The 15,373-nt window shown below is 36.2% G+C and overlaps 1 protein-coding gene across 28 annotated transcripts in view; it reads left to right on the forward strand.

Moving 5' to 3' along the window:
• Window positions 1-15,373, forward strand: part of ank3a (ankyrin 3a) — a 122,725-nt gene that overhangs the window by 35,892 nt on the left and 71,460 nt on the right. For 26 of the 28 annotated variants that reach the window (XM_082144042.1, XM_082144048.1, XM_082144057.1 and 23 more), the window contains exons 2-5: window positions 10,485-10,586; window positions 11,656-11,754; window positions 12,187-12,285; window positions 14,047-14,145. In XM_082144042.1, the coding sequence (XP_082000168.1) occupies window positions 10,485-10,586; window positions 11,656-11,754; window positions 12,187-12,285; window positions 14,047-14,145 (399 nt within the window). Of the gene's footprint in view, window positions 1-5,149; window positions 5,633-9,792; window positions 10,336-10,484; window positions 10,587-11,655; window positions 11,755-12,186; window positions 12,286-14,046; window positions 14,146-15,373 lie in introns of those variants that run through there. The other 2 variants (XM_082144050.1, XM_082144053.1) reach the window with 2 other exon arrangements.

The raw sequence follows: 15,373 nt of genomic DNA on the forward strand, positions 1-15,373 counted from the left end.
CCAGATAATATCTCACACACACACTTCTAAATGGAGGAGTGTGTGACAGTCATTCATCGAGCATGTGCACAGATTTGATCCTGTATTCTGCATTAGAATATGTTAGAAACGGAGCATGTGGTTACTTATCTTTAAGTAAAGGGCATGAAACATTTATAAGGTTCTCATGGATTTCTGTCATAGCATTTGGTTAAATCCTGGCACACAAACATACTCTGATTCAGCTGAACATTTTAATTTTTTATTTTTGTCTGGTTGGGGCTAGGTTTTACTTGGCATCAGTCATTACTCCAGTCTTCAGTAACACATGATCCTTAAGAAATCATTTTAATATACGGAAACTTTTCTAATCATTATCAATTTATCATTATCATTATCAATTCAGAATTTATTTGATGTTATGAAATCTGTCAGTTTATTTGATCAATTAAAAGCATCTGCTGAAAAAGTATTTCCTCTTTTGCAATAATTTTTATGTTTGTTTCGTATACAGTACTCCCTGTGGAAGTGGCTCTTATTTAAAATCAATATTACTGTGAACATTCAGTCATGGCTATTGAATGTTGTACAGTGTTTCTGGATTTTTGTGACACTTTGGACACTGTTTGTCTCTCAGTAGAAGACTAATATCATACACGACTTGCAGAAGTTTCACACACTCTCTTGCTCTCTCATTCTCACTTGCATCCTACATCTCTTATTGTCTCACTAATTCACAAAAGATTAAACACACCCACATTACATTACGGCCATGGTCTTGTCAACACTTAGTTCCTTTATTACTTTTCTTTAATCCAGATTTACTGTGTTTCATAGCATGATATCTCAAGATACTTGTAAGCCTTTGGAGCCTTTTTACCTCCATACTTTTTGTGTCTTCGCTGCTCACTTTGTGCCTTGCCTTGCCTTGCCTTGCCTTGTCTTGTCCTAATGACGTGGGTTGGGATTATCCTTCTCACCTGACTTTTAATTCCCAGTTTCATTATAATCCTTGAATCCAGCTAATCTCAGTCCCACAGCTGGATGGACATCTCCAGTCCTCCTCAACACTTGTTGGGATGGCACTGAAAATTACACTCTGTATGTATTATTAAGAATATCTGTAATGTATGATCTATATAGCATACCACTAAAGCAATTATAATTAATTCCAGATGAAGTATAAATGAAATATCTATTAAAAAAACCCTGATAGAACCAGACTATTATTAATTATGTGGCAGTGGTAATGTTTGTGTTTTGGATAGCTGTTGAGTTAAGAAAGAAGACTATTCTAGACAATATTTTCTGAACACAATTACAACAGACTAAAGTAAGAAAGATGTGTGCATGTGTACAATATTGCATCCCACATCTGCAGGCTGTCTGCACCTGGGTGCGGAGGCCACACACACACACACACACACTTTTTCAGAAAATTAGTTTTAGCATTTTACTTCTCACTGTGTGTGTGTGTCTGATATGGTTTTATGGAGGATGGTTGGGGTCTGTAATGATAAATTCCTTGTAGAAGCATGATTCTGGGTCACACGCTGCTGTTCTGCCTCCAGAGACCCACAGACACACACACTCGCAAGTTCATGCATGCCGGCACACATTAACTGCTGCCCCTCAGAGAGAACAGGAGAGAGTTTAAAGCACTTCCAGCTGCCCGAACTCACATGAACTATTCAGTACATCTCTGATTGACTCATTAATTGACTGATTTGTTGATTGGCTGATTGTAGACTTGCTAAATTAGTTCATTAATAATAATAATCATTAATAATAATTATAATAATTATAATAATATTGTAAATTGACAATACATAATCTGTGGAGGTTATATCTTATTATTATTATCACCAAGTGTCATAAATAGTGTGGTGCTTTCATGATATATCAGTTGTGTTTGTTAGTTTAGTTTTCATGGACTTTTAGTTTGTTCTCATTCATCACACGTGTTCCTTTGTTTGAGTTTTCCCGCCACTCATCTGTTTCCATGGACACTAATCCTCATCACAGCTGTTCGTTGTTTAGTTCATCTCCATGTATATATTAGTTCCTCATTTTCACCCAGTGTTGGTCTGGTCTACGTTTAAGTTAGCGTGTGTAGTTGCGTCAGTCTGAACATTATGTGAATTACTTTGTGGATTTTTATTAAAGTCTGTGTTTTGAATCATCATCATCATCGTTGTCGTCGTCACTGTCATCATCGTCATCATTGTTATCGTCTTCGTGTATTCCTGCACTCTGACAGCTGCCAGGCTTAAAGTCAACCTGAACTGTCATTTGTAACGTTTTTTATTTGGGTGATTTTACATGATTGTGACAATTCTGACATTTTTTTCTCGCAGTTCCGAGTTTATACCTCACAATTCTGAGAAGAAAAATCTGAATTGTAAGATTTAAACTCGATATTCTGCCTTTTTTCCCCTCAGAATTGCGACTTTATATCCAGCAATTGACTTTTCTTTTCTTTTTTTAGTTGTGATATAAACTCACATATGAACTTATGAGATATGAACTCACAATTGTGAGAAAAAAGTCAGAATTGTGAGATTTTCAAATTCATGCATTAATAGAAGGGTAATCGTCACAGGTTTCATCAGTCCAGTCTATCTATTTAATGGCTTGCAACCATAAACGTCTGCATTTAGCTTCGAAGGGCATCTTTTTGATGATGGTATGCTGTAAAAATGAAGACCTTTTTTTTTGCATTCCGATTCTGACATCCAAAGAATTTTTTTCTCTTATTCCGTGCATCTTTCCCGTTGTCCTCCACTTATTACCACTGTTTTTCCGCCACCACAATATGCACGTAGCTGTTAGTGACGTAGATGTGCTCCCAAATGGTATATTTTTCTTAAGTTTGATTTAAGATTACGCTGATTTGTTTGGAATAACTTGCTCTGATTAATCATTCACAATACGACCTGTACCATGCATTAGGAAAGTAAACAGGGTCAAAAGGTTTTGATTTCATGTGTACTCTAACATTTTGCCATTTCAAATGTAACAAACAGAACAATAGAAGTGATTTGTTTATCTGTTTCTGTTAGGTAGAGTTAGTAGTATTGAATCTCTCCACTAGGGTCCAGTGTGAGTCTGGATATCAGGCACATTCTGGTGATGTCATCTGTGCCTGACATAGACCTTTCCCTGCCATGCCTCTGCTTTACATGTATAAGAAGATTGTTGCAGACGGGCATTGCATTTCACATTTTCAGCAAACACAGTGAACACTCACAAACAACATCAGCACTATTAACAAACAGACATCCATACACAGTACTGACAGCCTGACACATCACTCACTTACAAACTGAGTGAAAATGCATACTTAAATATTGTATTGCTACATCCAGTCTGTGTTGGCATTTCATCATGTTGGAGCGAAGCTCATTTATCTTTTTAGAATGTATAATGATGCCCTATTTCTGAAAGCGTGGAAATCCTCCAGTGCCCATGGGTTTAAAGCAGGTGTAGCCCTTGTGAATACCTCTGTGTCTGACTGTATTTGAGAGAGAGAATGATGACTCTCATACACTCTCCGTGATTGGCTGATGAGGTGGAGGTCATTGAGGGAAACCATCACCACGGTTACCGAACATCTTGAGCTCCTTCAGATCACATTCTCTTTCCCCTCCTCCTCTGTTGCCATAGCAACGCCACCATCCCAGAACGAGGAGACCTGTGATGCACCCCAAAGCATCATGGGATGCCTCTCTGCATAATCAAAGTGTGTGTGTGCGTGTGAATGCCTGTATGTTCAGGTGCATGTCTACTGTATGTCTACATGTTTTACAGAGAGAATTCCATGAAACATGAAGCAACAGTGTACATAAATAATCACACACACACAAAAAAAAGAAATAAAATTGCAGATGTGGTGTGTAACAGGAAATATGTCTAAAGAGTGTTTGAGGGGTTTACAGAAGTAGTTATTAAATGTCCACAAAGCCTTTCAAAAGCATGTCCATGTTTCACACCCAAAATCAAAAGAAAAGAAAAAGAAATATTTTTTTTTGCATAACATGATGTATGTTTTTAGTACTATTAATATTTTTGGTTTTCAGATTGTAAATCTAATTTTCATTACTCTAATGCAAAATCATTTTATTAATATAAATAATAAATAGATCACTAAAATATTTATATTATAAAATTGATAAAAATACAGTAAAAACAGTAATACTGTGAAATATTACAATTTAAAATAACTCAAGATATTTTAAAATGTATATTTGTTTTAATTCTGTATATTTCAATTAAATAAATATAATTTTTTAATTAATACTATTATTTAAATTTGCATTTAAAATATCCATACATCATGGTAGCATTTCTTATACATTAATTTATGCTATTTCTTTGTAAAAAAAAAGAATTATCATTGAGAATGTTTTTATGAGATTCACCTTTAAAAAAAAAAGTTTGTTGTTAAAATAATTCACTACTATTTTTAAATATATAAATATAATATATATATAATAAAAATCTCTTGATGCAAGCTTTACAATTTATGTGGTTAAATCTCAATAATGAACAAACGAAAGAGTAAAATAATTTTTTGTTGTAAAATCAAATTGTCAATGCCGGTTAGCTCTACATATGTTCACACAGTATGTGTCTGTCTAACACACAGCTCTAGGCCACTCCCATTTTCCATAAACACATACTGATAATACACGGAAAATAACAAACACCCAACGGTACATTCAACAGAACAGTATATTCAAACAGACACTAAGATACACACAGTGCAAGCGCAGTATGTAAACAACACTGTATAATGTGTGACACGCTTCATCCCTTTGTCAGAGGTACAGCTGGGGTGCGTGTTTACATGATGGTGCGGTGGCCCTAATACTGGGGGGAAATGCCCCCTAATCCTTTTTTAAGCTGCACCATGAACCCAGCATTCAGCCTAATAGACCGACCCCCAGCAGTCCTAAACACACATGCTCTTTTTATTCAAAAAGGGAGTAGATAAGCATTCAGACAATACAAACCAGGCACATAAGGGTTTGTGGGGAGGGGGAGACTGCAGAATGGAGGGAAAGGGAGTCTGCCATAGTTCTATTTGCAAATGCATTGGAATCAGCTGCTATATTTGGACCCCCTTAACACCTCATATCACTATTCAAAAGACCCCCACCCTCTGTGTTCTGTGTGTATGACAGAAAAAGATAGAGAGAGAATCAGAGACGTAGTGGGAAAGCACATAAAACATGATATTTTGTCTGTGTTGAATGAAGATTGGAGCTGGTGCCCATTGGATAAATAGAAAGAGGGAGATCGTTTTGGACAGGATTGTGAACAGTCAAAGAAAACCGAGAAGTCGATTTTCTTTGACGCAGAAGGAGAGGTCAAGTTGTATAAGAGAAAGGAAGAACAGAGCAGGTTGGATTCAAAGTGACTTTGTATTTATTTTACTGTAGTACCGGAGAGCTTTGTATCCTTGAATCCGTATCCACACACACGTCAGGTGGAAGTGTGTCTTTGAGCATCCTGCTGCCAGGGCATTTTTTACACGTCACATGACTGAATGGCACCTTGCTGGCCGCAGAGCTAAAGAAGTAAGTGATCGGGTTTCTGTGGGACTGCAGGAAAAATGGCGGTGGAAGAGGCTGCTGACTATTTTTCCTCCGTAAGTACTCTACAAATATGACTGGGAATGGTTGGGAAGTGTGTGTTGTTTTTAAATAGGTCTGTTGGGAATGGTTGGGAAAATGTAAGATTTGTTGGTTGGGGATGCTTGGGTCATTGTGTAAGAGATCCTGAAATGCTCTTGCTCTTTATCTGCTACACCTTGAGTCAGATTTTGTTTTTCAAACATTTTGTTATCATATTTCTTGAATACATGGTATATTTGACACCTTTAGTCATTTTAAACTCTCTGCTAGACCCTCTGCAGTTTAAATGGCGCAAAGTCTGCTCTATTGGTCTTGCTGGGCTCAAATTTCCAGATTTTGTTTGCAGAATCCTGCAGAGCTGAATGTCCTCACAGATATTAGAGAATAACTGTTTGTTTGGAGAGTGGCTCTGTTGTCTGTTGAGTTGTATCACATGCAAAAATAATATCTGCTTCATGTTTGTTAGTGTTAGTGTCGACATTCATGTTGGTCAGGCGCTCCAACTCTACCTTTGCTCTAATGCTTTTTTACTGACCTTGATGCGTGTGTGCATGCAGGGTAATATAAGCAGAGTGATTGCCGTGCTCACTACTTTTCTAGACCACTTTATATATGTCATTTACCTAACACAGCTTTATACTGTACATTCATGACAATGATTCTACCTCTTTAAGCTGTTGTGACTGTGGGTCTTCAGTTTTATTGTGATGCTGAGGTTGGAAAGACATTTCAGTCCTGGATTTGGATCTATCTATCTATCTGTCTCTCTGTCTGTCTTTCTATCTGTCGGTCGGTCGGTCAAATTGGCCATTATTAAGATTTAGATCTCTATCTATTTGAGGAGTAATGAATAGTGATAGATTATGTCAAATATTTAACTCTTTAAGTTACTATTTCTTCCCCTTTAAGAGAGTCCACCTGAGTTGCTATGTGCATGTAATGATAGTTTTTATTGTGTTTTAGTTTCTTTTTCTTTTCTTTTTTAAACAAAGTAGTTGTATTGATTTTTGATATTGACTTATTTTGTATGAAAATTATTATTGACTTGTTATCGGCCAGAGTTTCTACATCGGTGCATCTGTACTTATAAACTAATAGTATATATGGTGAATATTTTTATTTTAAATGAAGAACAATGGATATGAATCAGTCACCAGTTGGTTTTAGGTATGTTTTAAAAATGGTTGAAGTGCGAATCAAAACGGACAGGCTGGAAAGGAGTGGAGGAGGGATTTTAAGACTAAACAATAACAGACAGCTTCACTTGTGGCCATTATGCCCGACCCAGATGGTCTAAATTGACCAACACCATTGCAAAACCAACCACAACTGGTCCAATCCAACTGTAAACCACAACATGTTTTGCATTGTTTGACTGTAGCTGCATATACTGATGCTGATGTTGTCTGTTCAAAGGACAGGCTTGTGTGTGTGTGTGTGTGTGTGTGTGTGTGTGTGTGTGTGTGTGTGTGTGTGTGTGTGTGTGTGTGTGTGTGTGTGTGTGTAGTCACCCTGTCTGCAGCCACACTGACGGGTAGCTTTGTTTTTTGCCAATCATGCAGTATTCGAGCTCACTGCTTATCTAGGAACTGAAGAGACACTGGGACAGAGAGGCAGAGACTGGGGTATTATTGGGTCAACTATTTAAATGCTCTCTTTCTCTTATTCTTTTATGAACAACAGCTGTACGGACATTAACATTTTGTTTTCATAAGCAGTGTCACATCATTTTAATCAGCTATGACCTTTTCTCTTCTTTCCTCATGTCTTCCTTTCAGTCCAGTATCTCTGATGTTTTAATAACAGCTGTACCCTAGAGAATGTCTTATGTAAGATGTGTCTTATTGGTCACTGGGTGTGTGTTTGTGTGTCCGAAACTGTGTGTATGAGGTAGCACAGAGCGTTTCCACTGTACCGTGTGTGTACTGTACATGCATAAAGTGTTCACAGGATTTCCCACAATGAAATATTGATGCTTACTATTTTAAAACAGAGAGGCCTTTCACATTGAGATGAATTATACAACGGGAGCATTTATAATGATTCAGAGCTCGACACTTGACACACAGGTTGCTAACACCAGTGTCACAGGGAAATATTTATTTACTTTTTATTTTGGTGTTGGGAGAAGTATATCAAAAACTGATCTTTGGTAAGTGCTCCATGTCTGTGCATTACATTACAGTATAAACACCAAGAAACTGTAACATCAACCTGTAAATATTTTTATTTTATTTATTTTTTAGCATTTATAGAAAGCTACTTGTAAGACATGGCACCAGTTTTTCAAAGTGTAATCTTAACACAATGCCAGTTCATGACATTTTTAGCTAGTTTCTCACAACCTCCCACTGTTTTACTTACTGAGAAAATATTTATCCTCTGTGGTGACTGAAGTGTGTATGGTTTTGTGTAATACTAAAGTGATACAAAAGATGAAGGATCTGATCTGATGGAGATAAATGTCTGAATGCTGTGGAAATGACCAAGGTCGAGTAAAGAGTGTGTTCACGTTATGAGTGTTAAGGTTATGTAAAGATTAGAGTCAAATGTTTTATGGATGTTGTTGGTGTTCTGTGATGCTACTTTGTAGGTTATATATGAATGTTTACATGTTTGTGCATTGTGTAAATGGTTTAAGATAGACTATATTGTGTACTGTTAATTTTCCTGTGTGTCCTTTATTGTAATGCAACAGACTTAAGCACTGGTTAGCAGGGTCGGCATTAGTTTACGCTTTAAAAACTAAAGTGCGATTCTTTTTTTTGTTTCTTTTTGTTTGTTTTTTTTGTATGAAAGAGATTAATACTTTTAATCAAGGATACATTAAATTGATCAAAAGTGACAGTAAAATGATTTGTAACATTACTGTTTTCAACAGATAATAATAAATGTTTCTTGAGCAGCAAATCAGCATAATAGAATGATTTCTGAAGGATCATGTGACACTGAAGACTAGAGTAATGATGCTGAAAGTTCAGCTTTGCCATTACAAGAATAAATTACATTTTAAAACATTAAAATAAAATAAAAAACAGTTGTTTTATATTGTAATAATAGTGCAACAGAATGTATTTTCAAGTGTAACAGTAACAATATTACTGTTATTACTGTATTTTTGATCAAATAAAAGCAGCTTTGGTGAGCATAAAAGACTTCTTTCAAAAACATTAAGTCTTACGACCCCAAATGTTTGAACTTGTCACTGAGCAGCTTTTTTATCCAAAGCTTTTATTAAACTTGTAGTACAGAGAATCCCATCGGAGTAATGAAGGGCTAAGAGTCTTTCTCAAGGTCACTGTGATAACAGGACAGGAGGTCCTTCCTATTCAATGGCAACTCGTTCCTCGGATTGACCCCAAAACACATATATTAGAAAGTCTTATCCAATAGGACGCCAGCACTCACATTATGTTCTTTGTGAATATATATATATATATATATATATATATATATATATATATATATATATATATATATATATTAAAAAGTGGGTGTGGATGGGTGTTATTTTCCCAGACAGAATCCTCCAGGGAAGGAGTTATGGGTGACAAACTGGAAAAACTCATTAACTCAGAGATAAGAGGTGAAATCACAAAAAAGACCGCAACACACATAAAATGTCCTTTCTCTCAGTCTTTTTTATTGTGTATGTGTGGGGCAGAATTAGTTTACCGTAAGCATTACCCTCTGAGCAAAGGCATCTCTTGCATGTGATTTTAATCCATCATTTCATACGGCACAGACTGTAAGTGTCTGATGATACAAACACACACACACACACACAGGAAATGGAGGTTCTCCCAGCAGAATAGGTCGAATAAATGGCTAGCTAATGAGCTTAGAGTTCATTATGAACTGTGAATCTCACAAAAGAACACTGTTACAAAAACACATCTGTCATTTTCTGTGCAATATGTTGAGAGTTTTTGTCACTAGATGAATGTGCATAAATGATCATTCATCTCTGTGATATGCCAGCTTGGCCTCTTCTTGTCAAACTCATATGAGTTACTTTTGGAAAGTGAACCTTTCTTTCCAGACCTTCTTGCCAACACACGCACACACACACATTGATGGTAGATATGGGGAGGAGTTTGTCCTGGGTTTAGTTAGAACTAAATATAGCTGCTCATTTAGAGGAATTCCCCATGTGAGTGTGTCTCTGAGATAAACCTGTCATATTCTTTATAAAAAAGAATGCGTGCTTATGTGTGAGTGAGGTAAACTCTACTGAAATTTTGCTGTGTGTCCTCTTCTGTCAACAGCAGTGTCCCTGAATCAAACTGAGGCTGACAAAAGAAGACACATTCACGAGGCACACGCATGCAAACACATCGTATTTTCTCGCCAAATCATGCACTCTTCCTCATATACGCCTGAGAAGAGAACTAATTCTGAGTGAGAGACTGAAAGATCAGAGGGAGAGTGGGCGGAAACCGGTGTCAGAATAATAGCTGTTATTTAGTGTTCTGTTCCGTATCCGTTGATGAGAGACCAGAGCTGTTTTTGGCTGGATTTTCAACTGGAACGCTGGGATTTCAGCTCTGCGATAGACTGCCAATGGTTCTAGGTGTTCGGTGAAACTTTGATCCTCTGTCACGCTACAATCGTAGCTTCTCTGTAGGACGTTGACTTGTAAACAAAAGCTGATGTTTCCCTGGATGTGTGTATGTGTGTTTGTGGAGACAAATGGCACTGAGTAAAGATGGAGTTGGTATGAATTCATTTAATTTGATTGCATTTCAATGAGCTGAAAGCTGTAAATATGTTTGGTTTGTTCATTTGACCTCAGTTGCCCTGGATTTGACTTTTAACCCTGTCATCAGAATAATAAACTTCTGCATTTTCTCTCATCACTTGCAGCCGGACAGCAATGCCAGTTACCTGCGGGCAGCGAGGGCAGGGAACCTTGAGAAGGTCCTTGACTACCTGAAGACTGGTGTCGACATCAACATCTGTAATCAGGTATGAATTATTTCTGTCTCTATATGACAGGATGTAACAATATCGTTATCATGACTAAGAATGATGATAGTAAATTGTCAAATTTCCAGTGTGACAAAATGTTATTTCCATAAAGTGCTGTTTTGTGATGCTGTTGGATGTTTGTACTGTACATTTTTACTGTTAGAATACACAGATGGTGTTCTTTATGTCTATATGACGTAGATAGTTTTGAACATTTTTATAAAAATTTTTGGGAAGAAATCAATATTTTTATTCAGCAAGGATGCATTAAATTGATAAAGCGTTAAGCAGTATAGACATTTATAATGTTACAAAAGATTTCTGTTTCAAATAAATGCTGTTCTTTCTATTCATAAAATAATCCAGAAGATAATGAACAGTATCACAGTTTTCCACAAAAATATTAAGAAGCACAAATGTTTTCAACATTGATAATAATAAATGTTTATTGAGCACCAAATCAGCTTATTAGAATGATTTCTAAAGGATCATGTGACTGAAGACTGGAGTACTTGCAATATTTTACAATATTACTGTTTCTACTGATTTTTTTTATCAAATAAGTGCAGCCTTGGTTAGCATAAGAGACTTCTTTCAAAAACATTAAAAAAACCACATTTTTGAATTTGGTGATATGAAGGATCTGAAAACAGAAAACTTTATGGATTTGTAGGATTTGCGAGTCAAAGAAATCAGTCTTTCTGAATCCCTCACAACATTTTGCTTAGAGATCACTTAAGGAAAATGTCACAGCTTGATCTATATATATATATATATACACACACACACATATATATATATATATATATATATATATATATACACACACATATATATATATATATACGTGTATATATGTGTATATATACACATATATATACACAGAAAATGTATATATATATACATTTATATATAGATATAGATATAGATATATAGATAGATAAATAGATAGATACAGTATACTGCATATATATATATATATATGGTCCAGGCTGGTTTGAATTGGTATGCTGCTGGTAACCATAACCATCCTGTTCACTAGGAAAACTTGCGTTGTGTGTTTCAGAATGGGTTGAATGCATTGCATCTGGCATCCAAAGAGGGGCATGTGGAGGTGGTGGCCGAGCTGCTCAAACTGGGTGCCGACGTAGATGCAGCAACCAAGGTCAGTTTGACACACACACACACACACACACACACACACACACACACACACACACACACACACACACACACACACACACACACACACACACACACACACACACACACACACACACACACACAGCTTGAGGAGATGTTTGTATCGGTGTTTGATATCACATGGTGTTTTCTGTGCCTGTGAGCATGTTCACACTGGGTATAAAAAGCCTCTAGTGCTGCATTCACTCTGCAGGAATGAAGTGTGTGTGTGGAGGTAATTTACAGGCCAGCGGAAACAACACCTCTCTGGCAAAGGGGACGGAATGGTGGTGGCGGGATACCAGTGGGACAAAACACCCCTTTGGATGGGGTGACACAAACAGGTGGTAGAGGATTAATCATGATATGCCACTCATTCTCTCTCGCTGTTGTTTCTCTATCTATTCTAATCCAGAAAGGAAACACGGCGCTGCACATCGCCTCACTGGCGGGACAGACGGATGTGGTGAGAGAGCTAGTGACCAATGGGGCCAGTGTCAATGCACAGAGCCAGGTACACACTTCATACTCCACAAACACACTTTTAACTCTTTCCCCGCCATTGACGGTATTTTTGCTTATTTGTGAGAACGCTTCCATTGCAGACGAAATTATCCGGCTTTCCATGTTTTCAGTGTTAGACGGTAGGGGCGCTAAAACGTGTCTTCTGAAAGAGTACAGAACATCCGGATCAAAACACAGGCGAAAAAGAAGCAGAAACAAGCGATAAAAGCACTGATTTTGCACTTTGTAGTCTTTAAAAAAACTTGATTTTCTCAACTTTTTGTCCAAAATGTTGCTTTTTTATGAAACTTACCCACATTGAAGTATTGATAAAAAAATAAAAATAATACATAAAGCTAGAATAAAATTATTTGTTTTGTTTAAAAGCAGAGGCTCTGTTTTTTTCTTTTGATATATGAATATATTCACACTGCAAAATATTCTGGGGGCCATGAAAGTTTTGTGAAAATGATAAAAAAATGCTGGCGATGGATGGCAACTTAAAAAATAAAATAAAAATGATAGCAGGGAATGCATATGCACATGCATGCATCATTTAGTTGGATCAACCAGCTTTTCTGCAAGGCAGCGCACATACTCTCTCAATCTGTTGCTATTTTAGATGACCAGTCAATAAACGCCCAAATATACACGCATTCACACACACTCACACACACACACTGCTTTGAACTTGAGCTCAGTAAGTTATGAAGGCCACCTACATTACTGGTGTGCCAGTAATAACAGGATTTCCTGCTCTGATCTCAACATAGTACATACAGCTGTAAACACTCGAAAAAATATTCTGCAATTTTGTAGTATTTTATTTTTATAAATGCTACAGTTATGAAGTTAGTCAAGGTTTTTTTATTTTTTTTATGACAGTTGTTTTACCCTCTCTCTGACCTTTAGAATGATCATGTTTTGCGGGGGAGTATGTCTACATGGTAGATTGAAATCTTTTTTGTTAAAGGAGGAAGGAAATTCCATTTTCCATCACATATTCCTTTTATTTTTAATCCAATGCTATTAGAATTACACATATATGCATAAAATGACATGAAATTGATTTTTGAACTCACAGCAAAAGTGCTAAGACATAGAATGGGTAAAACCTGATGATGAAGGCAGATTGTGTCTGTGTCCCTGCTTGATGCTCCATCATCACAAAGTATTGCTCTCTCTTTACCTGCACTGTCAGCATCTCTGTGTTGCCATGGGAACAGGGTCACTTAGGTTAAGGCAGGGGGGTGAAATGGGGTCTTTCCTCTCTGGGGAAATCTAAAAAAATATTAAGAATGACAGAGTTGCCATGGTAACCTGTATGTCTAGTTACAACATCAAGATATTTCTTATTAAATTTTCACTTCTGATTGATTTTTCTTTGCCGAGAGGAGGGGGTGGGTTGCTCAGCAGAGTGTAGCTGGGGTACACAGCGTGTTTATGAAACAATACATTTTGTGCATTTCAATTAGAGTCTCAGGTCTGCTTTTGATGGCTTTTAAAATATTTGTTGTTTCAGTTCATATATATTACAGGGCACATCACATGGATCTAAAAATGCTGTGAGGCTTCTGAAGTGCTGTTTTGGGAATAGTTTTAATGCCAAGGTCATTTTTTAAATGGCAGCTTGAAATATAGGTTTTGCAATAGTAAGGTAAGACTAAGATAAATAATGGGAAAAGGGAAAAGAGTGAGAAAAAGAGAAAAAAAATACTGACTGACTAATGATTCAAATGTATATATAACATTAATGTAATGTTTTTTTCAGAATGGCTTTACCCCACTGTACATGGCCGCACAGGAAAACCATTTGGATGTGGTGCGCTTCCTCCTAGAGAACAACTCCAGCCAGAGCATTGCTACAGAGGTTTGTGTGTGTGTGTGTGTGTGTGTTTGAGTGTTTTTGTGGGTGTGTGAGTCTTTTATTGATTATTGAGGTGAGCCTGGGTGACCTTGAGTTGTAAGTGCTTTCTACTTGCCTCAGTCCTCCTCCCCACATCTCTTTTTCTCATACACAGAATATATATATATATATATATATATATATATATATATATATATATATATAATATACATATACATATACATATACATACATTACACACACACACACACACACACATACACACACACACACACACACACACACACACACACACACACACAAACCCATTTCCAGAAAAGCTGGGAAAAATTCAATAAAATCAAGAATCTGGGATTTGTTTTCTTGAACCTTTATTTAACTGACAAATGTACAACGAAAATATTTCCAATGTTTTCACTGACCAACTGAAAATGTATGGCCCATCATGAAAAGGAGAATCAGACAACGACGACCATTGCCTGTTGATCAGATGTCTTATATCAAGCGAGATTGTGTCTTATATCAAGCGAGATTGTGTAAAAATTCCACTTGCAAAACTTCAACAATTAGTATCCTCAATTCCCAAATGATTAAAAAGTGTAATTAAAAGGAAAGGTGATGTGACACATTGGTAAACATGCCTCTGTCCCAACTTTTTTGGAGCTTTGTTGCAGCCATCAAAATAAAAAAATATATATATTTACAACATACAGTTATTTTGGTCAGTGAAAACATTGGGTAATTTTTCTTTGTACTTTTGTCAATTAAAAAAAGGGTTCAAGAGAATTAACAAATCACATATTTTAGATTTTTATTGCATTTTACAAAATTTCCCAACTTTTCTGAAAATAGGGTTGTGTGTATGTATATATATATATATATATATATATATATATATATATATATATATAATGGTAAAAGTTTTGGGGTCGGTAAGATTTTTTCATATTTTTTTAAAGAAGTCTCTTATGCTCACCAAGGTTGCATTAATTAGATCAGAAATACAGTAAAAACAGTAATGTTGTGAAATATTATTGCAGTATAAAATAAATATATAAAAATTTAATGTATTCCTGTGATGGCTGAATTTTCAGCATCATTACTCCAGTCTTCAGTCACATGATCCTTTAGAAATCATTCTAATATGCTGATTTGATGCTTTAGAAACATTTATTATTACCACTGCTGAAAACAATTGCTCTGTTTGGAATTTTTGTGGAAACTGCAATAT

The sequence above is a fragment of the Leuciscus leuciscus genome (assembly GCF_965113295.1).
Source record: "Leuciscus leuciscus genome assembly, chromosome: 17".
Classification (NCBI taxonomy): domain Eukaryota; kingdom Metazoa; phylum Chordata; class Actinopteri; order Cypriniformes; family Leuciscidae; genus Leuciscus; species Leuciscus leuciscus.